General features: G+C 42.0%; 1 protein-coding gene and 1 long non-coding RNA gene across 8 annotated transcripts in view; one reads left to right on the forward strand and one right to left on the reverse strand.

Moving 5' to 3' along the window:
* LOC128402396 (zonadhesin-like) overlaps nt 1–22,422 on the forward strand; it is a 137,529-nt gene that overhangs the window by 52,415 nt on the left and 62,692 nt on the right. For all 7 annotated transcript variants that reach the window (XR_008327674.1, XR_008327675.1, XR_008327676.1 and 4 more), the window contains exons 28-40: nt 477–656; nt 1,399–1,515; nt 2,392–2,541; nt 4,370–4,585; nt 12,877–12,981; nt 13,103–13,247; nt 14,147–14,364; nt 15,013–15,231; nt 15,728–15,837; nt 17,130–17,283; nt 18,009–18,108; nt 18,412–18,578; nt 20,425–20,658. Coding sequence is in view for 4 of the 7 variants with exons in the window: in XM_053366470.1 (XP_053222445.1) it covers nt 477–656; nt 1,399–1,515; nt 2,392–2,541; nt 4,370–4,585; nt 12,877–12,981; nt 13,103–13,247; nt 14,147–14,364; nt 15,013–15,231; nt 15,728–15,837; nt 17,130–17,283; nt 18,009–18,108; nt 18,412–18,578; nt 20,425–20,658 (2,115 nt within the window). In the remaining 3 variants the exon portion in view is untranslated. The remainder of the gene's footprint in view (nt 1–476; nt 657–1,398; nt 1,516–2,391; nt 2,542–4,369; nt 4,586–12,876; nt 12,982–13,102; nt 13,248–14,146; nt 14,365–15,012; nt 15,232–15,727; nt 15,838–17,129; nt 17,284–18,008; nt 18,109–18,411; nt 18,579–20,424; nt 20,659–22,422) is intronic.
* Nucleotides 4,534–22,096, reverse strand: LOC128402397 (uncharacterized). The gene is made up of 4 exons (XR_008327677.1): nt 21,592–22,096; nt 18,527–18,637; nt 12,990–13,136; nt 4,534–4,617 (listed from the first exon to the last, which is right to left on the reverse strand). It is a non-coding gene; the product is annotated as an uncharacterized LOC128402397 (long non-coding RNA).

Consider the following 22,422-nt stretch of genomic DNA (forward strand, 5'->3'; position numbering starts at 1 on the left):
TTATTTAAAATGCATCTCTGGGTTATTTGTCGGGCATAGGAATTCGTTCATTTCCCCCCTTCAAAATATAGTCCGGCCCCCCACAAGGTCTGAGGGACAGTGGACCGGCCCCCTGCTGAAAAAGTTTGCCGACCCCTGCTCTAAATGTTTTCAGGCCCATTTTGTTAGGTGAAACCAGAGATAAAGGCATAGTGCTGACAACACTGTTCTCTCTTACACCACACAGCCCACTCCTGCTGAAGAGAGGCAGTGTGGTGTAGTGGTTCCAACATCCTGCTAAGATGTATGAGACCTAGGCTTAAATCACCACTAAGCCACAAAGCTTGCTGGGCAACCATGGACCAATCACACACTCTTGACCTGCCCTACCTCACGGGGTTGTTGTAATAAATAAATATTAACTCCTCTTGCTGCTCCTCCAACATATATTTCTTTCCATTTCTCACAAATTCCATTTGTTTGTTTTGCTCTCTTAGGTTGGTTCTGCATTTCAGCTGCCTGGACCCCCCAGCCCTTTGACCTGGATAACTACACCAATGGCAACTGCCTTTGCCCAGCCACTGCGACAGGAGCAAAGTGTTCCCCTGGGTCCTACTGCCCAGAAGGCAGTCCTGAGCCCATTCTCTGCCCTCCAGGCTTTTATTGCAATGCACCTGGTAAGGGGAACCCTTTGCCCATTTTGCCTGAATGGTGACTAAGTAGTGAGGGGGAAGGTGGCTTGCTGCAGGTGGCTTTCCTGTGTGCAGTTTGCTATCCTAAAACACTCAATTCCTTTAGGGTACAGGGACATAGAAAGCTGCCTTATATCAAGAGGCCATTGGTCCATTTAGCTCAGTGTTGCCTTCAGTGGATATAAATATTGTACAGCTGGAAGCAACTGGATGCATAAAAACGGACTCTTTTTGGAATGAAAATTGCCTAGACCCATAAATGATTCAAAAACTTTACTTGCAGAGCTTTCTTCAAAAGCAGGTACAAAAACAAACAATGATACAACCAAATAACTCCATACAATATCTTGTGCAAGTCCAGCATATATCCATCTTCTTAGAAATAAAAGATAATTCCAAACAGACGTATAAGCAAAAGTTTCTCTCCTTACAGGAAAACTGGAAGACTAGGGTTAAAATCCCCACTCGACCATGACATTTCACTGGGTGACCTGGGGCCGTTCATTGCCTCTCAGGCTAACAGGGTGGACATGAGAATAAAATTGGGAAGGGGGAAAGGATGTAAGTCAGTTTGAGCTCCTTTGAAGAAATATAGGGTACATATGTAAATGCTCTTATTAATAATAATAACACAAATAATAAATAACCTTTTACTATTAGCTTCTCTTGAATTATTAGCATATGTTAAAACTGTCCCTGCGCTCATGCTCCCATTCTTCTTCATCAGGTCTGTCTGCTCCAAGTGGGGAATGCGCTGCTGGATTTTATTGTACAGGTGGAGCCTCTTCTCCCAAGCCACTGGATGAAATTACAGGCAACATCTGCCCTCAAGGCACCTACTGCCGTGCGTATCTCTTGTCTAGAGACAAAAAATTGGGTGGGAAGCAAAGCAGAACTGAAGTGGTTGGGACCCTGAGCAGAAAAATAGCATGCTGCAAAAAAATATTGCAGCTCTTGTTCATCCAAATAATTCCATACAATAGGGCAATTTGAAAGAAGGGATTGTCATAAATGTAATAGATAAATACATTACCATGTGTTAATTTTTTTTATTTAAAAAATAGCCTGAAAATACAGTGGTACCTCAGGTTAAGAACTTAATTCGTTCTGGAGGTCCGTTCTTAACCTGAAACGGTTCTTAACCTGAAGCACCACTTTAGCTAATGGGGCCTCCCGCTGCCACTGCGCAATTTCTGTTCTCATCCTGAAGCAAAGTTCTTAACCCGAGGTACTATTTCTGGGTTAGCAGAGTCTGTAACCTGAAGCGTCTGTAACCCGAGGTACCACTGTAATGTGAAAATCTGGAAAGAGGTGCTTGAGATACGGAGAGTGCTTGTGTTAATTGTTTACAAGGCCAATCCTGGCATTAGGCAGAGTGAGGCAACCACTTCAAGTAGCGGGTGCTGGGTGAGGGGCAGCAAAATGGGGCAGATGTTCCTCCTGAACTCCCTCCCTACACCGCCCCACCATTTTCCTTTGTTTACACATGGCGTTTCCTGCCCTTCTCCAAAGTGCCCTGCTGCCTCAGGGGTGTGTGTGAAAGAGAGGATGCTATCCCATCACCAGTGTCAAAGTCTGCTTCTGTATTTGGAACAGAAAGGAGGCACCATCTTATCTCTCATCTCCAACAACAAGGTTTCTTGGACTGGACCACTCTGTTGTCTCTATTCTTCTCGCAGCTTTGCTCACTCTCTCCCTCTTCCATTGTTTTCTCTTGTAGCTGTTGGGTCTTCAGCACCCACCCTCTGCCCGACTGGCACCTTCTCCAATCAGCTAGGGCAAAGTATGCTTTCAGAGTGCCAGCTCTGTCCCTCTGGGTTTTACTGTGAAGGATCCGGACTGAAGGCCCCCACCGGAGAATGCTGGGAAGGTAAAACACAGTGGCCAAAGTGAATCAGGAATGAGCTGGGGTAATAGGGAAGAACTCTTAGAAAGTAACACAGGAGAACCTTCTGGAGCAGTTGTTGTCGAGCTTGAAATGGCTGGGTGGGGAGGCGGAGCCTGGCAGAAAGCTAGGAATGGAAGGAGGTAGTGATTTCCATCTGGAATTGGCATTTCAAAGGAAAGGAAACATCATAAGCAATGCAGAAAATAATGTGACTGTTTATGTGATGTTCACAGACTTAAAAGAAATAGTGATAGCAACATAAAGGTAAAGGGTCCAGTTGTGGCCGACTCTGCGGTTGCGGCGCTCATCTCGCTGTATAGGCCGAGGGAGCTGGCATACAGCTTCCAGGTCATGTGGCCAGCATGACTAAGCCGCTTCTGGCGAACCAGAGCAGCGCATGGAAACGCTGTTTACCTTCCCACCGGAGCCTTACCTATTTATCAACTTGCACTTTGACATGCTTTTGAACTGCTAGGTTGGCAGGAGCAGGGACCAAGCAACGGGAGCTCACCCTGTTGCGGCGATTCGAACCGCTGACCTTCTGATCGGCAAGCTCTGTGGTTTAACCCACAGCATCACCCGTGTCCCTAGCAATATAGCAGCTCTCATTTGCTTGCCTTATTTCTGTTCCTGACCTTGGGTGAACATGAGACTTGTGGCAATTTCTGCATTCCTTTTCAATGGAGTTCTTCAACATCCCTACAGCCTATGTGATATACCTGGCAAAGTTCACCCAGTGAAAACTATGCATGCACAGCTGGCATAACAAAGCCAGTGAAAACGGCGGGTTGTAGCCAATGATGATCTTACTCAGTGTAGACCCATTGAAAATAATGGACATTATTAACTCGGGTCCATTAATTACAGTAGTTCTGCTTTGAGTAGTTTCATGATGCCATTTAGAGGAAAGGAAATTATTTTGTTGCTAGACTGAATACGAAGAAAAGCAACAACATGTTTTCCTTTAGTGCAAGCATCCTAATCAAAAGAAAAGTAGGGGCCTTTTTCACTAGTAATTGATTTTATGTTCTAATTTTTGAATTTTATTACCATCCCATCAGCCACCTAAGTTTTGTTCCCAAGAATTCAAACAGGGGTGCTCACATATTAAAGGACTCTACTTTAAGTTGTCATCCCACCATATATATATATTTGGGGGGGGGGCTGTATAACTTGTCCTAATCAGAGTAGACCCATTGATGTTATTGCAAATGACTTCAGTTTATTAATCTTAGTGGTTCTACACTAAGTAGAATTTAGCTGAATGCAAATTATTATTATTATTATTAATTTAGATCCAATCTTTCCCGTGTAGAGGTGTCGGAGAATCCCAACAAAAATGGAAAAGAAAGCAGAAACTGCTGCAAATCTCATGTTAGTTTATGTTCAGGAATTGAAATTTGCCAAGCGAATATAATTAGTATTCATTTCCATTGTTGTTGGGATGTGTGTGTTAAGTCTACAAACCATAAATGTTGTGGATTTTTTTGCATTGCTTTGATTTTGATTTTTTTTTGCACTGAAATGAATGTAAGTTACGTAACTCATGTAAAGGCTTACATAGTTACGTTAAATAGCAGGCAGTGAGACAAATAACCTAGCATTGGGCAGAAACTGCATTGCAGAAGAATGGAAACAGTGCTGATTGTGATTAATACAGGTAGGAAAGGAAATAGCTGCATTCCTACATCCCTACCTGAGAGTCATCCAAAATCTCCATCTCTTACAGAGGAACTGGTATGTGATATGCATCTTTATTTCCCCTTTAAGTTAAATCTAATGGCCATACCTTCTCCATTTTCTTCTATAGGCTATTACTGTGACAATCACCAGGGTCCTCTCAGTGACTTCACTGTCTACCCTTGTCCACGTGGCTATTACTGCCCACCAGGCACACAGCAATCTACACAGTACAGCTGCCCTGCAGGGACGTTTGGACCCAGACAGAGGCTAAAGAAGATCCAGGAATGTCAAAACTGCCCACCAGGGAAATTTTGCTCATCTCCTGGGCTAGCAGCTCCAACAGGTAAGTCGTATCTCCAGAGTGGACCTCCTGACCTAGGGAGAGAAAGAAAAACCACCTCTTTAGTCAACAATGAATTGAGGTAGCAGCTATAAAAAATGTTTTAGGGAGCAAATGCTAAACCAGAGATGGGGAACTGGTGATGCTTCCAGTGTTGTTGGACTACGACTACCACCAACCCGTCTATTGGCCACGGTAGCTGGGCCTGATGGGAGTTGGAGTCCAACAACATTTGGAAGGCAGCACGTTGGCTACTCAGTGTGTTTAAATTGGAGGCAAGTCCCATGGCGTACAAGAGTGCTTAAATCCAGGTTAAGCCATTCAAAGGATTGAAGAATGAGAGCTTGATTTGGTTTACTTTTAACATATGAACAAGATATTTATTTGAAATTGATTCAACTTAGATTTGGAACAATTTTCCTAGTCATATCAGCAATGCCTTGAAACATTTTGATTTCAAGTCAGCTGAGGATCATTAACAGCTATGAAGCAGATTTGCAAAAAAAAAAAAATTTCTTTCCAGTAGCACCTTAAAGACCAACTAAGTTAGTTCTTGGTATGAGCTTTCGTGTGCATGCACACTTCTTCAGATACACAGATTTGCAGTTGAGCAGAATTGACTTCTGATTCAGCAGGGGCTCAGATTGCTTGTTTGGGAATCTGTACTTTTATCTATTTATAGAATTATTGTTCCTTTTTTCCTTTTCCTTTTTTTTAAACATTCTTACCATTCAGAAATATATTTTGTGGTATGTGTATATACTTTCATTTATTTTCTACTGCTTTTTGCAATGGTCTGTTAATATAGTTCATTTATACTATATCTTCCTTTGCTATTTCAATAATATCCTATTTAGTTATTGTGCTAATACCCCTCTTGCCACTTAACTTACCTGCTAGGCTGCATTCCTCTACAGAGTGATTCAATGTGGGAGCCCGAGGCAGAAGTCATTTATTTCCTTACCTTGCTTTTTTACTGAAGTGAGTCTGATAAATTTGAGGGATGGTCCTTTATCTTCTTTTTTGAACGCTTGAAGGGTCAAAGCTCAAAGGTAGAGCAGAAGGTCCTAGGTTCATTTTTCAGCATCTTCATATAGCAGTAGGATCTCCATCCCCCCATCTGAAATCCTGGAGAGCCAATGCCAGTCATTGTAGACAGTACTGAACTAGATGGACCAGTTGCCTGACTCTGTATAAGGCAGCTTCATGTGAGTTGTGCCCAGGGCTCTTTTTCAGCTGGAACTCACCGGAACTCAGTTCTGGTACCTCTCAGGTGGATGCCATTGCCATTATAAATGAGGTGTTCATAGTGAGTTCTGGCATCTCTTTCTCTAGAAAAATAACACTGGTAGTGCCCCATGTTGGTCCTACTCAGAGTAGACCCATTAAAATAAATGAGCATGCCTAAATTACAGCCATTAATTTCAGTGGGTCTACTCCGAGGAAGATTTAATTGGATACAAACCTAACTTCCTATCTTGAGCATTGGTGAGATAGATTCTCAGGGAATGCCGACAGCTAATTACAGTCATACCTCGGGTTGCGACCGTGATCTGTGTGGGAGGCACATTCGCAACCCACAGTGCCGCATCTGCGCACGCACGTGGGGTGATTCGGCACTTCTGCGCATGATGTCATTTTGCGCATGCGCGAGCATTGAAACCTGAACGTAACCCATTCCAGTACTTCCGGGTTCAGCGCGGTCCGCAACCTGAAAACACGCAACCCGCAGCGTTTGTAACCCGAGGTATGACTGTACTGCACTTCATTTGAGTAACAGCAAAACTCTTTTTTTTTAATATATAATTTTTATTAGTTTTTTTTTAACATATCATTTTCAACAGTAATTAAACATACTTTTACATCTTATTCAAATTTTTGACTTCCATCAATTAATGGCGGATTCCCTCTGAGTCTCGGAGGGACCAGCTCTGTGGGATCGGGTCTTACCACTGCGGCAAAGCGGGGGCCCTTTAAAAATCACAGGCGGGGGAAGCCTGTGAACGTGGGGACTCGGCGGGCACCATTTGCGCCCCCCCAATCGGCGAAGGGACCCTTTTAAGGGCTCCGGAGCGGGACGGGGTGAGCGGCGCGGTGCTGAGAGTCGACTGCTTCTTCCGCGGAGTGAAGCCGCACAGCCGTGATCGGAGAGCGCTGACTTTTTCCTGGGACAATTGGATTTTAAAGTAACTACACGTGAGTAGGATTAAATTGGACTTAAAAGGAGTAAGAATAAGCTAATTTGACACCGAAGCGGGAAGGTATAAACAGGAAGTCTGCCTTCCCTTCTTGTAAATAGATCAAAGCAAAGAGACTGTAAAGCGGAAACTCGGAAAGACGTCTTTGAAAAAGACTTAAATCCTAACATCAGGAAAGCGGTCTCCCCTCCAGATTGCAGGAGAGGAGGGGGAAAGTTTGAGGTTTATTTACCTGCAAAAACAAGAGGAAAAGGAAGCTAAAATCCGCTGCCTAAAACCTGGGAACGGACTGCCCGTAGACAAGGAAAGCCGCTCAGTGGAAAGCTAATCGGTAAGCAGAGGATTTTTGACCTAGCTCTGCAAAAAGAGATACAGTGTTTCTGGACTTCTCCTGGCTTTAAAGTAACTCTTTAAGTGGAGTGAAACTGTTGTTTTTAAGTGAATTGGGGGACTTATAAGGACTATATTTGCTTTTTAAAAGTTGCAAGTTCTGGCTGTTACTGTGTCCCCCTAGAGGAGGCTTGACATTGCTACAATAACAACTGGATTATAGGAAAATTCCTTTCCAAAACAAACTCTCAAACCGTGGGAGTGACCTTGGATTTCCACGAGAGTGTTATGGCAGATGGAAGAGGAAAGTTAGAGCTGGCGCAGGAAAAGACTACTAGGTCTGGCAGACACTATCGGACAGACACTGCGCAGCAGTGAAGGGCTTCAACATCTGGAGCATCTGGAATACCAGGGGCTGCCCTTCCACAGGTCAAACCAAAAGTTATGTCATCCGAAGACGTTTTGGCACATGCACTTGGAAAAATTAATGAATCTTTGGAAAATCTAGCCAAGCAGGTAGCTGAGACAAATAAACAAGTAGCTGAAGCATCAGTTAAAATTGACCTGAATACTACAAGCATTAGCAATTTGGACAGAAGGTGACTACCAATACACAATCTATTGAAAAATTATTACAGGAATCTGCTTCGACCAGAAAGATAGCTGAAGAAGCAAAAGATATTGCAACTGCTACTCAAGAGAAGATACCACCAGTATACAAGCAATTAGAGGACCACGGTTTGACACTGTCCATGATCGAATTGAAAGAGAAACAAAAGAATTTAAGAATCAGGGCTGTACCAGAACATGAGAAAGATAATCTGGCTGACTTTCTTACACAGGAATTTACAGATTTTTGGCAACAGGACTTGGGGAAGGAACAATTTAAGATAGTGAGTGCATTTAGACTTGGAAGAGGACAAAGGAGGAACAAGGTGAGGGACTGCTTGATTACCTTTCGAACAAAAGAGGAGAGAGATAAAATTTTGAATCTGCACTATCAAAGGACTTTGGAAATTGACAACTCAAGAGTGGAGATATTTAAGGATATTCCAAAACATCTTTTGGATTTAAGGCTTAACTACGGTGACCGAATTGCCCTGTTGAGAAGAAATAGAATTCTCTTTAGGTGGGAATTTCCCCAAGGCCTATCCTTTAAATATAAAGGAAGAAAGATAAAAATAAGATCAGTTAATGACAAAGACAGGTTTTTGAAAGACCACAAAGAAGATCTACAGAAAGAAGCGGAATCCGGAGAAGAGCCAAGAGCACTGGAAAAAGGAATACTAGATATAGCAAACCTATCCTTTGGATTGCACGGTCCAGAGAAAGAGACACCACTGACAGAACAAGAACAGACACTCGGTGCAGTCGGAGGTAAAGCGAAGTAACCCCACCATGGCTCTGCAACTTTTAAGTTGGAATTGTAATGGCCTTAACTCCCCTCGGAAGAGAAAAAGTGTTTTTCACCTACTAAAAAAGGAACAATTGGACTTGATTTGTCTACAAGAAACACATGTAACAGGGTTACACAGGAAATTACTTATTAACAAGAGATTGGGACAGGAGTTTATTTCATCTGATAAAGTCAAAAAAGAGGAGTTGTGATATATGCAAAGGAGAGACTATTACCGAAATTAATCTTTAAAGATGAACAAGGAAGATTCCTGGCAATTGAAATTCAAGTTCAAGGAGAGAAATTTCTGATTGTAGGAATTTATGCACCGAATGAGGGGAAATCTGAATTCTTTAAAAAGTTGCATGAGATCTTATTGGACTATTTGGATTATAATCTGATTTTGATGGGGGACATGAATGGAGTAGTATCTACAAACATGGACAAGGCACAAAGGCAGGTAGTCACCAAGGATGGTAGACTACCAAAAACCTTTTTTGAGATGACAGACAATATGGACTTAGTGGACATTTGGAGAACAAAGAACCCCTTGGGAAGAGAGGGAACCTTCTTTTCTGAAGCCAAGATGACATGGACTAGAATTGACCAAATATGGGTAACTAGAGGAATGGCACCAAAGATAAAGAAAGTGGAAATCTGCCCAAAAACTTGCTCCGACCATAACGCTCTAAGGATGGAGATGAAGCAAATATCAACTGGCTCCTTCAGATGGAGGATGAATGACACCTTATTTGGAGATGAAGAAGTGTATAAAAAGGCCCAAAAAACTTTGAGAGACTATTTTGAAATAAATATGAACACCAATGTAGAATAAAGAGTAATTTGGGACGCAAGCAAAGCTGTTATGAGAGGGTTTCTGATACAACAGAATGCAATAAAGAAGAGAAGTCAAAATGAGAAGAAAAATAAAATTTTGGAGAAAATAAAAGAAAGTGAGAAGAAATTGAGGGCAAAACCAAAGTCGCAGGAGATTTTGAGAGAAATAAAATTATATCAAGTACAATATATGGAAATGATGAATCAGGAAATAGAATGGAAAATCAAACAAATGAGACAAAAGACATTTGAATCAGCCAATAACCACTCTTTCAAAGATCTATAATATCTAGAAGTCAGCCCATCCGGTCCTGGAGATTTGCCCAATTGCATATTTTGAATGGCACCTTCTACTTCCTGTTCAGATATTTTATAGTTCAACATTAATTTACTTTCTTGGGAGATTTTCTGTAATCCATTTATTTTCAAAAATCGGTCTATATCCATTTCTTTCTGAGGCCCTTGTGAATATAATTGTTTAAAGTACTTCTGGAAACAATTTCTAATCTCAATTGGGTTATGTATGTTCTTTCCTTCCACTTCTAAATTTGTAATAGTATTTAGTTTTTGTCTTTTTTTCATTTGCCAAGCCAACAGTTTCCCACATTTATTACAAGCTTTGAAGGAAGTCTGCAATGAAATTCTGGAAGGGAAAAGGGCACCAGAGTCGTGGAAAGAGGCGTATATTACACTTATACCAAAAACAGAGACTGAAAAGACTCAGCTTAAGAACTACCGCCCTATATCGTTACTTAATGTGGATTACAAAATTTTTGCTGACATTCTGGCCAAGAGATTGAAAAAAGTATTGATGGAAGAGATTCATAAAGACCAAGCGGGCTTTCTCCCAGGAAGACACTTGTCTGATAATTTGAGGAACATAATTGATATATTGGAAAAACTAGAAGTGAATATAAACACTAAAGCAGTTCTGATATTTGTGGACGCGGAGAAAGCTTTTGACAACATCTCTTGGAGTTTTATGAAGAAGAACCTACAGGGGATGGGGGTAGGCCAAGGTTTTGAAAATGGTATAGGTGCAATATATTCTGAACAAAAGGCAAAATTAATTGTAAATAATGTGGTGACGGAAGAATTTAAGATAGAAAAAGGGACACGACAGGGGTGCCCAATCTCTCCATTGCTTTTTATATCGGTCCTGGAGGTTCTGCTGAATATGATTAGAAGCGACCGGTTGGTTAAAGGTATACAGGTCGGAGCCAAACAGTACAAATTGAGAGCATTTGCAGATGATTTAGTATTGACGTTACAGGAGCCAGAATCTAGTACTAAAAGGGTTTTAGAACTAATTCAAGAATTTGGTCAAGTGGCAGGATTTAAACTGAACAAGTCAAAAACTAAGGTTTTAGAGAAAAATTTAACACCGATCGAAAGGGAGAGGTTTCAGAATGAGGCAGGTCTGACTGTGGTTAAGAAAGTGAAATACTTGGGGATTAACATGACAGCAAAAAATGGGAACTTATTTAAAGATAATTATGAAAAATGTTGGACGGAAGTGAAAAAAGATTTAGAAATTTGGTCAAACTTGAAGCTTTCCTTGTTGGGTCGAATTGCAGCTATAAAGATGAATGTTTTGCCTAGAATGTAGTTTTTGTTTCAAACACTGCAGATTGTGGACAAGATGGATTGTTTCAAGAAGTGGCAGAAAGATATTTCTAGATTTGTCTGGCAGGGCAAGAAGCCCAGAATAAAATTTAAGATATTAACTGATGCAAAGGAAAGAGGTGGATTTGCCCTGCCAGACTTTAAACTTTACTATGAATCAGCAGCATTCTGCTGGTTGAAAGACTGGCTGCTTCTTGAGAACACAGACATTTTGGATCTAGAAGGTTTCAATAATGTTTTTGGGTGGCATGCATATTTGTGGTACGACAAGGTTAAAGCACATAAAGCTTTTAAGAATCATATTGTCAGGAAAGCTTTGTTCAACGTTTGGATAAGATATAAGAATTTATTGGGGGGGGAAACCCCAAGGTGGTTGTCACCAATGGAAGCAAAGGCCCAGAAGAAGCTCAATATGGAGGCCAAATGGCCGAAATATTGGGAAATTTTGGAACAAGAGGGAGATAGACTAAAACTGCAGAGCTTTGAGAAACTAAAAAACAAAGTGCGAGATTGGCTTCATTATTATCAGATAATGGAGGCATATAATTTGGACAAGAAAATTGGCTTCCAGGTGGAAAAATCAAAATTAGAAACAGAATTGTTAGAACCCAAAACTAAGATTTTGTCAAAGATGTATAACTTGCTGTTGAAATGGAACACTCAGGATGAAACGGTGAAATCTGCTATGATTAAATGGGCACAAGATCTTGGACATAACATTATGTTTGCTGACTGGGAACAGTTGTGGACCACAGGTATGAAATTCACGGCATGCAATGCCTTAAGAGAGAATATTATGAAAATGATATACAGGTGGTACATGACCCCAGTCAAGCTCGCAAAAATATATCATTTGCCCGATAATAAATGTTGGAAATGCAAAGAAACTGAAGGTACATTCTTTCACCTTTGGTGGACATGCCCAAGAATTAAGGCTTTCTGGGAAATGATCTATAATGAAATGAAAAAGGTATTTAAATATACCTTTCTGAAGAAACCAGAGGCCTTTCTTCTGGGCATTGTCGGCCAATTGGTGCCAAAGAAGGACAGAACTTTTTTTATGTATGCCACAACAGCAGCAAGAATACTTATTGCAAAGTATTGGAAGACACAAGAGCTACCCACTTTGGAAGAATGGCAGATGAAGGTGATGGACTATATGGGATTGGCAGAAATGACTGGCAGAATCCAAGACCAGGGAGAAGAGTCAGTGGAAGAAGATTGGAAGAAATTTAAAGACTATCTACAGAAATATTGTAAAATTAATGAATGTTAGAATGATGTTGGATTGAAATTAAGTGGTTTCCAGCTGTAATGCTTTAAGAGAATATGAAAAAAAAGAATTATAAATAGGCAATAATATAATGGTAAGGATTTGCTGAACCAACAATTTGTGGTGGAATACAAAAAAGGGAGGTATGAGTAGGTCCGGGAAACAAGTTTAAGGAAAATAAGCAACTGAAAATTTATGTGTTTTTAATTTTCTTTATTCTGTATTTTTGTTATTTATCTGTTTTTTCTTCTTTTTCACTTTATTGTAACATTTTAAAAAAACTTAATAAATATCCTATAAAAAAATTTTTTTTTTACTTCCTTCAATCCTGTCTGAAAATTCTCCAATCTAATTTCTCAGTATGCATTTCGTATCTTCCCTATTACATTTCAAACTCATAACCAATATCTCTATCTTTTTCTACTTTGTAACACTTCGTAAATTTCTCCTTACAAAACTTCTTGTAGTCCTACTAGCGTAATTTGTTGATTACAGTTGCTCTTCAAATAATTCATATACTTCTTATTTATACTCATGAAGCACACACACAAAATAAATATCTGAGATAGGTTCTCTGTCTTGATGTTGGACTTCAAGCCAGTAAAGAGCATATAATCCCCTTTCCCTCTTTTAGGGGATTGCTCTGCAGGATTTTTGTGCAAGGAGGGTGCTCGGACTCCGAACCCAACTGACGGAGTGTCTGGACTTCCCTGCCCGCGTGGACATTACTGCCTCTCAGGTACTAACCCCTTTTGTCATGGTTGTATTCCTTTGGATGCCCCTTAAGAGCCTTCTTGCTGTTTTCAGCTCCCTTGTTTCAGTACCCAAAGGGGGATTCTCTCATCTATGTATCCTTCCAGGAACTCTTGTTCCATCTGCCTGCCCACGTGGAACCTGGTCGGGTGAGGAAGGGAATCAAAACCTCCAGAGTTGTCAGGCTTGCCCTGGAGGGAATTACTGCAATGGCACAGGCCTCGTGGCCCCTTCGGGACGGTGTGCAGTGGGGTATGTACGAAATACAAGCTCACTTTCCTTGAGATTTAATGCAAATATATCAGCAAATTCCAGCTGCAAATACAAATTGCACTGCCAGATTCCACCTTCCAATTTGATGTCAGGATAGTCAATAGACTGCAGGTTTCTGATCAGGCATCAACCATGTTTATAGCTCAGTGGTTCCCAAAATTTGACAAACCACCACCCCTTTGGTTCCAGAAACTCATAATCCCCAGTGCCCCTGACCCTATAAAAAGCATTATTCAGAATAGCAGTTTGCACAAACACTAAGAATGATAATAATACAAAAAAATTAAAAGCAGTAATGATTAATTGCACATTTTTTTAAAAAAAACAATTAGTTTAATTAATTCAACTAAAATGATAGCCATTTACAGCTCCAGGGCCCCCCTGCTGCCCCTATGCCTCTTAGTTCCCCTAGGTGATCCCAATTCTCCACCTCTCCCTCCCCCCCCCAACTCTTTTACTCTCTCGGCCCTCTTTATATACATTCTCTTGCTCTGCTCTCTTCCAGTTCCAAGTTCTCAATCATTCTTTTGCCCTAGGCCGGGAAAGAGCTTTCCATTCTCTCTGTGTGAGGCTACTGCTGCCACCGCCGCCACCACCTCCTCCTACCCATCCAAGGCTGGCTCTACCATTAGACAAAGTGAGCTGGCTACTCTAGGTAGCAGACTGAATAAGTTTAGACATTCCTTTTTCTGGTCCCCACTGCTGATCAGTCATGGATGTTTCGCAAAAGCCAGCCATCACTTGTTGCTGCAGTCAGAGGGCAGATTCACCCAGAGAATTGTTTCCTGTGGCCTGGTTCCTTGCTTTTTTGAACTCTGGCAATGATCTCATCCTTCTTCGTTATTAATAAAATGACTTTTCTCTTGCCATTCTGGCAGGTTTTATTGTGTCACAGGGTCTATCACACCGACACCCACGGATGGGATCTCAGGTGCTCCCTGTCCCATGGGCCACTTCTGCCCCTTGGGCAGTGAAAGCCCGACACCTTGCCCACCTGGCTCCTACATGGCTGAAACACATGCGCAAGGATGGTGCCACACCTGCCCAGAGGGGAAGTATTGTCTCCCTGGCCACTTGCCACAGCTGTGTCCCAAAGGTGAGTCTTTGGCTTCCTCGATGCACAAAGCTGTCCTTGTGTCCCAGAGTTTGTAATCTATTTGTGCTTCCATTTTGCAAGTGCATGTGTCTAGTCCCCATGGGCATTAGATAATGAATGGTTACCCCATATTTCCGTTCCTGAGTTTGCTCTGTCCTGAATTCTGGTTTGATGAGCATTTACTGTTCCCAACCCTAATACTGCAGAAAGCCATCAAATTAAATTTTAATTCGATCCTTACTTGTTTTTAGGAGGTAATTTAATTATTGTTTGATTTTATACCAATGTTATATATTTGATGTTAGCGGCTCTGAGCCTGGTTTCAGCCCGGGAGGGCAGGATACAAATAAAAGTCTTCTTCCTCTTCTTCTTCTTCTTCTTCTTCTTCTTCTCCTCCTCCTCCTCCTCCTCCTCCTAACTCTAAAATTAACTGGGGAACTAGAGTTTTGGGCCAGGGTCTGCAACTTCAGAGTTTCTCCAGTTCATCTGCATCTCCTTTCCCCTACTTTACTGACTCACATGTCATCTATGGTGAAACACTTAAATAAGAGCAATCTTGATGTGAATTTTTTTTTTTGGGGGGGGGCTAACAGTTTGCTGTTTGTCCTAACAGCTTTCAGTTTACATGAATGTCTCCTTCCCTTCCAGGCTTTTTCTGCCCTGAAGGAACAGGCTTAAACTGGCAGCCGTGCCCCCCAGGGACCTACAGCCCTATCCAAGGGATAGGTAGTCATACTGACTGCAGAGCATGCGATGGAGGAAAGTTCTGCATGTACCACAATGCAACCGATGTTACAGGACACTGCTGGGAAGGGTATTACTGCACCCAGGGTTCAGACCGGCCCAATCCTGAGGTTCAGCTCAATGGTATTGGCTCTTTCATTTGAATCAATGTGATCAGTGTGGAATTGGCATGGTTACAGGTGCTGCATAATAACCATTCCACATGTGCAAGAAATAAATCTGTTAGTGTGGTAGCACCTACACTTTGGAAATCCCTGCATATTGACACCAGACAGGCACTTTCACTGTTTAGACGAGTCTACCCAGATGTTTAGAATGATGTTGTTTTTAATCTAATGTTGTTAATCTTTATTTGTTTTTACTAATAATATTGTTATTTTATTCTTTTTGTAAACTGCTGTTTTTTAAAAAAATAATCAAGCAGTATATAAAATTTTATGGAATAAAATTGTTATTATTTGTACTTTTCCAAGCTCTAGTACAGTGGATCAGAGGGTTGGGTTGTTCTGTTAGTTTAAAATAACCTCACCTTAACGTTCACTTCTTCTTCTTCTTATGTACTCATATGTTATTGGCACTATTCTTACCACCTAATTTATTTCCCCCTTGTTGATCACAGATCACAGTGCTGGCCCATGTCCTTCTGGTCACTACTGTCCAAGGGGCACAGCTGTTCCCAAGCAGTGCCCTGTGGGAACATTTGCCACTAGCACCAAACTAATATCTGAGGTAAAAGCAAAAATAAAGTTATAGCTGTCCTTTGTAGGAATTGGATATCCTTTGTATATACTGGCTATAAATTCACTGATGCTTAACAAACCCCATACTATTAATAGTGGTTAAATGGAGGTTGTGCTCTGAATTATAATCACAAAAGCATTGTTATTCCATTTTAAGAGTCAACACATGCTTGTGTGTGTGTGCAGGTGTGTGCATGAGCTTGTGTGTGCATGTGTGCGTGTGCGTGCACACACACACACACACTTTTATTGTACTTAGTAGTAAAACAAATTCACTTCGCAGGAATAAGAGAGGAGACCTTTTTCATGGTGGCCCCAGAACATAGAAGTCTCTCCCTTCAAATGCATCCTCAAAGCCACTGCGGATTATTAAGTGGGCCTTAAAACCCATCTTTCCCTGATGACTATGTCCTAAGAGCTAATGTAGAAGAGATAATCCTCTTAGCTATGTTGCAATTCGTACCTAGGGGGCAGGACATATCTTTTTTAAAATTTTAACTAATCTATGTTTTTAAAACAGTTGTTAACACTTCTACCGTTGTCAGTTTATGACACTGGTAAGATCCCTTTGGTGGGCTGTGCCCACAAAAGCAGCCTATAAGTAATTTTTATAAAAACATAGATAGTGTTTTAATCAAGATTCATAATGTACCGAATGCTTGAAAGCAAATTCCTGCTGTAACCGCAGCCTGTTCCCTTCCACCTAAGATTCCATGTAAAAGGCCATAGATCTGAGGTCATCAACATGGTGCCCATGGGTGCTAATATACCCACAAATACCTCCCCTATAGCCTGTGAAAGGCCTTGAAATATCCCCACAATGCAAAAATGAATGCTCCCTCTTCTTGTTCAGTTCCAGTTTGCACTGGCTTGTAGCACTGAACATGTCCCATCAAACATGCACACATTTCATTGAATACCCTAATGTGATACCCACCCTCCTTTAGATTCTGAACAAAAGAAAGGTGCAAAGAATCTCTCTTTCTGAGCAAGTACAGCAGTGGCAGGTGTAGGTGTCTTTTTTCATTGATGAGAAAAATGCCCACCACACCTTTTGTGGCCCTGTATGTCCCCCTTTCTACTATTTCAGAAGTGACAACCATTTTGTGTTAAGCCATACTGTGGCAGCCATTTTATGTAAGGCCACATCCCTAGGACCGCTGGTTTGTGAGTCTCACCCACGTTCTCAAAATTCCAGGTGTGCCCTCAGACCCAAAAAAGGTGGGTGAGCTATGACTCTTGCATCTGAAAAGTATCTCTGGCCACATTAATTTCTTGCAGACGGAGTGCTCTGCCTGCCTGCCGGGCCACTACTGCAACACTCCTGGTCTGACAGCACCGACAGGATTGTGTGAAGAAGGATACTACTGCATTCTGGGCTCCACAGTCCCCAACATACCAGCCATGGATGAGACTGGAGGCCCATGTCCCAGAGGTATTTCCACCACCCCTCCCCAGTTCATGAAATTGATCAAACTGCCTGCCACAATCCACAGAAAAGGTCCCAGGCTTTGTCTTTAACATCTCCCAGTAAAGTTAGGAAAAAACCCCTGCTTGAAACCCTGGAGAACTTCTGCCAGTCAGTTTTTAAAATACTGAGATGGATGGACCAGCAGCCTGATTCAGTGTGAAGGAGCTTTCTATCTTCATAGAATCTTAGTACTGTGGAGTTGGAAGGTACCCCCAACCCTCTGTGTTGCAGGAATTGCAGCTAGTGGGTGATATTTAGGAAGAGAATTCCCAGCATGCTCCTTGGTTCTCTCAGCCACCAAAGCCAGAGGTCTTCCAAAGCTTCAGAGATTTTGCCATCCTTTTTAAACAATTGAACAAACTGATAGCATACAAGGCTATCATTGACTACTAGCTACAATGGCTTTACTCTACCTCCACAGGCGGAGGCATTCTGCCTCTAAATACATCTGCAGGTGAGCAAAGTGCTATTTTCCTGCTTGAAGTTTCCCACAGGCATCAGGTTGGCCACTGTGAGAACAGGATGCTGGACAAGATGGGCCATTGGTCTGATCCCAAAGGCCTTTTCTTATGTTCTTATGTGAGCTGTTTTCAGAGTTCCTGTTGATTTTAGGTTGCCTTGCTGTGCTTCCCCCCCCCCCCCGGCCTCAAAGGGGCATTCCTGATTTTACACTTTTGCTTCTTTTCCAGGGTATTTTTGCCCTCAGGGCACAGCCAATCCTTTGCCTTGCCCGGAAGGGTCGTATAATCCTTTACAGAGGCAAGCCACCTGCCTCCCCTGCCCTAGCGGGTAAGAAAGAGAACAATAATCATTCATCACCTGCAAAAACAGAAACAGTTTTAGCAACAGCAGGGGCCAAGGGTGGAGCTAAGGGCAGCAACTGGCTGCAGCTCCAGTGGGCAATTTAGTGAGAGGGATGTTAAAGCCCTCTGCCATCACTGAAGCCCATTAAAAGCAGCTGGTTTTTCAAAGTGTGGGGATCTTATCAGGCACCATCTCATCCAGCTGATCCCTTGGTGTACTAAGACTGAAGTGTTGGTTGCAGAAATTGAAATTCTCTTCCCATCCACCCCTTTTCTTTTCTGGATGCAGGTACTTCTGTCCCAAGAATTCCTCCTCTTTGGATGGGAAGAAATGTCGAGTTGGCCACTACTGTTCTATAGGCACTGTCTCAGAAACCCAGTTCCCATGTCCCCAAGGGACTTACAATGCAAACACAGGAAGCAGCGATCCATCTGTCTGCATAGCATGTGATCCAGGTAGGTATCTCAGCTCAGAACAACCTGTTGGGTGGGCCAGGAACCCATTCAATGAACTCCTATGAGAAGGGAATGACAGAGAACGAGATGGTTGGACAGTGTTACAGAAGTGACCAACATGAATTTGATGAAACTCAGAGAGGCAGTGAAAGACAGGAGTGCCTGGCATGCTCTGGTCCATGGGGTCATGAAGAGTTGGACACGACTAATCGACTAAACAACAATGACCCCCCCTTCTAGGAATAGGACTTATTTAACTCACCTCTGAGTAAAAGTGCATAGGACTGCATTGTTAGCTTTTCAAATATCCGCTTCCTTTTACTGCAGTAGACATAACCCCTAGCATAGGAGCCAACTCCTAATATTTGAGGGGGGCAGGCCACTCCAAAGTTGATGGACATTGCCATTCAAATGGAGGTGTGTGGGGGCCATATCATGTGATCGATTGTGCAGGGCAGGGCTTACTTGCCCCCACCCCAAATATTTTATTCAAGTAGACACCCCTGTCCCCTATTTAAGTATTAATTAAGCCTATGAAATATGGCTGTTTCCTTTAGGTGAGAATGGGGCATTATGTTACTGGCACTGGATCAGAATTTGTGTTTATGTCGCTGTAGGTATATTCAAGTTTCTTTTTAAAATCCACAAAAGGCACTACCCTTTTCCAAATTTCTTCAGAAAAATATGACCCCTGATCAAAATGTTAAACCACAGAATGTTCTATATGCACTGATTCTGTTGTTAAAGAAAATGAAGAGTCTCCTAGCTTAGACAATGGAGATTTTATGAGCTGCTTGTACAGGCCCTTCTTTGCTTTTCAAACAAATAATTAAAGAGTGTATGTCTATTGCCCTTTTGAACCATATCTGTTGAAGAGCATGTATGCCAATTTGTGTGAATGGGTTTGCCATTTAAACATACAATCATCATGGGGGCTTTTCTTTGTGTAAGCATCCGACTTTCCTTAGGATTAAATTACTCATGTTTTATTCTGCCAACAGTGGATTTCAAAGAACCCTTTGGAATGCTGCATAGCTTGGGGATTCTAATTGTGAAAACATTAAGAGGGAAGTATTCAATGTAATTAAAGTAACAATTATGTTCTCACCTGAGAGTAAGTTTGATTGAACTCAGTGGGATTCACTTTTTATTAACATGCAAAGTAGTAGGCATAGCTTCTGAATGCTAGTTGCTGGTGATATTCAGCAGGAGAGTCCTATTGCACTCATGTCCTGCTGGTGGGTTTCCCAAAGGCACTGTGAGAAAGAGGATGCTTGGCTAGATGGGCCTTTGATTTGATACAGCAGTGGGCTCTTATTTATGTTCTTTTGATGGTGCTGTTATCTACAAAAAGGAATTTAAGATAAAGTGTTGCTTCGTTTTGGTTCTCAATTGTGAGTTGGTTTATGTCCAGGGATTGTGTACATGACTTTTGGTGAATCGTGGTGAACGGTTTTGCACCGGTGGCACGTTCTTGCTCAAGAGAATGCATAAGCTCAAGAGAATGCAGAAGCAGATTGATGACAAGTTTGATGCATGATAAACAGCAGAATATGTTGGGCAGTGAGTTTCCACTAGCACAACAATTGCATTGGATCCCTCTGTTGTGCAAGCACAAGAGCCATTGTGTTATTGGACTAAAAATGTTGGCTATGGCCCTCTGTAACTTTATACTTTAATGCTACAATCTTATACCGAATTTTGACTGAATATTTAAATTTAATTTGAGGCAGAGAATTTGGTTATGTTTTCCACTGAAGTTGTGATGATGGTGTTCTTTTCTGTTTTGTATTCTTCATATCTATAGATCTATATTAATAACAGTGGGTTGCAATCTTTGTTCCAGGCCATTACTGTGCCCTGACGGGTCAGTCTCGTGTCACAGGTCCTTGCTTGGTGGGGTACTTCTGCACCACTGGGGCTACCACCCCAACACCTACAAATGGTCTGGCTGGAAATGTATGCCCAAAGGGGCATTACTGCCCAGAAGGATCTGCCTTGCCCCAGCCCTGTCCTCATGGTTTCTACAGTAACTCTACAGGAAACATCAAGACTGAAGACTGTCTTCTGTGTCGTGCAGGTACAATGAGGAGTTTAGGGAATTAGAATCCTAATGGTTCCTGTAAGAGCTTCCACCATTGCACTGGGATCCAAAGGGTTTTCAGAGCCCCAGTGAGGAGATGGAGCTCTTCACAAATATGAGTTTAGGACCTTTTCCATCCTAGAGCCCTTATGAGATCTGTTTATTTAAACAGCTTTTCTTCTCTGTCTTCAACCACCAAATGTCTGGGTAAAGAGTCTTACCCCTACTGGCTGGGCTGATGGCAGTTGGAGTCTGCAGCAAAGGAAGAATGGTATTTCTAACAAAGCCCACCCCCCCTCTCCACTGGTTCTCCTAAGCTTGTGCACCTGTCTCAATTCAGTCTCACTTATTCCCTCTGACTTACCAATATTCTAGTAACACTGGAGGTATAGGTTAGGGTTGCCATACATGCGGAATTTCCTGGACATAGCCATTGGTTAACAGTGTCTAGGCGGCAATTGCTGAGATCTCCAAGAAAATCTGTTTGTATGGCAACCCACGCTGTAAATGTACATTTTAGCAAATTTCTTTAAAAATAGCTTTAAAACATTCCCCCCCCCCCCCGATTTTTTTGGGGGGCGAGGAAGGTCAACTTTTTCAAATACGGCAATCCTAGTAGGCATGGTACAAAGCCAGATATGTAACTTATCTTGTAGAACTTAAATGTAAATGCCTTTGTTAAATATAATTATCAAGTTCACAGTCTTGTTACTTTGAAACAGTACCATATCTTTAAATGTGTACATACACTGTTAGCTTGTTACTGTCACTTTAAACAGCAACAGCTTATATTCAACCATCTTATGCTAAGACAGCTGGAAGGAAGCAGGTTTCCAGCTTTAACCCTTTCAATTTCTCCACCTCACTTATGCCTTGCCAACACGATAACTACAACTGCTGGAAGGCTCTGTCCCCCCAACCTTTACTGACCTATTAAAACATAGGTTTGCCTTTATTGCCCTGGAAATCTCCCCTCTGGTACTCCTACCAGTCACTGTAGGTCAGCATTCAAAGTTGCTTCTCTCTTCTCCCGTCATTGCTGCAGACAAGTTCTTTCCCTTGCCTCCTCAGCCCAAGCCCAGTGATCCAGCTACCCCACCAAGTATTTGGCCACCAAGCCATTCCATCTGCAACTCAGGTCTCCCTTCTCTTTATCTAGTCCTCTTCATCTACTGCCTTCTCACTCTGCTATCATCTTCTTCTGGCTGCCTCCATGAACCCCAACAACTCCAACCAACTAACTTCTGCTGTCTAACACCTGCCCTTATATACACTTCTTCTGAGCCCTCTAGTCCAGCCCCATCCAAACACACTACTTAACTGAAGATTCTAAATCTGCAGCAACCAATCAAAATATGCATACCTCCTTCACTTTTGCATACTGAGAATTCCAACTGACAGAAGGCCCCAAATGACAGTTAAACTTTAACCAGAAAGAAAACTTTTTCCATCAAGTACATTACAATGTACATAGCACTACAAAACTCAGAACACGGTTCATAGAATCATAGAATCATAGAATCATAGAATCATAGAACTGTAGAGTTGGAAGGGACCCTGAGGATCATCTAGTCCAACCCCCTGCAATGCAGGAATATGCAGCTGGTCCATACAGGGATCGAACCTGCAACCTTGGCGTTATCAGCACCATGGTCTAACCAACTGAGCTATCCAGGCTCGAAGAAGCATAATTCAAATAAACAGGATTTCTTCAGTCCCACACAACATCTGGAGGGCCACAGGTTCTCCCCTTCCCACTGA

The sequence above is a fragment of the Podarcis raffonei genome, chromosome 15, assembly GCF_027172205.1.
Source record: "Podarcis raffonei isolate rPodRaf1 chromosome 15, rPodRaf1.pri, whole genome shotgun sequence".
NCBI classification, from domain to species: Eukaryota; Metazoa; Chordata; class Lepidosauria; order Squamata; family Lacertidae; genus Podarcis; species Podarcis raffonei.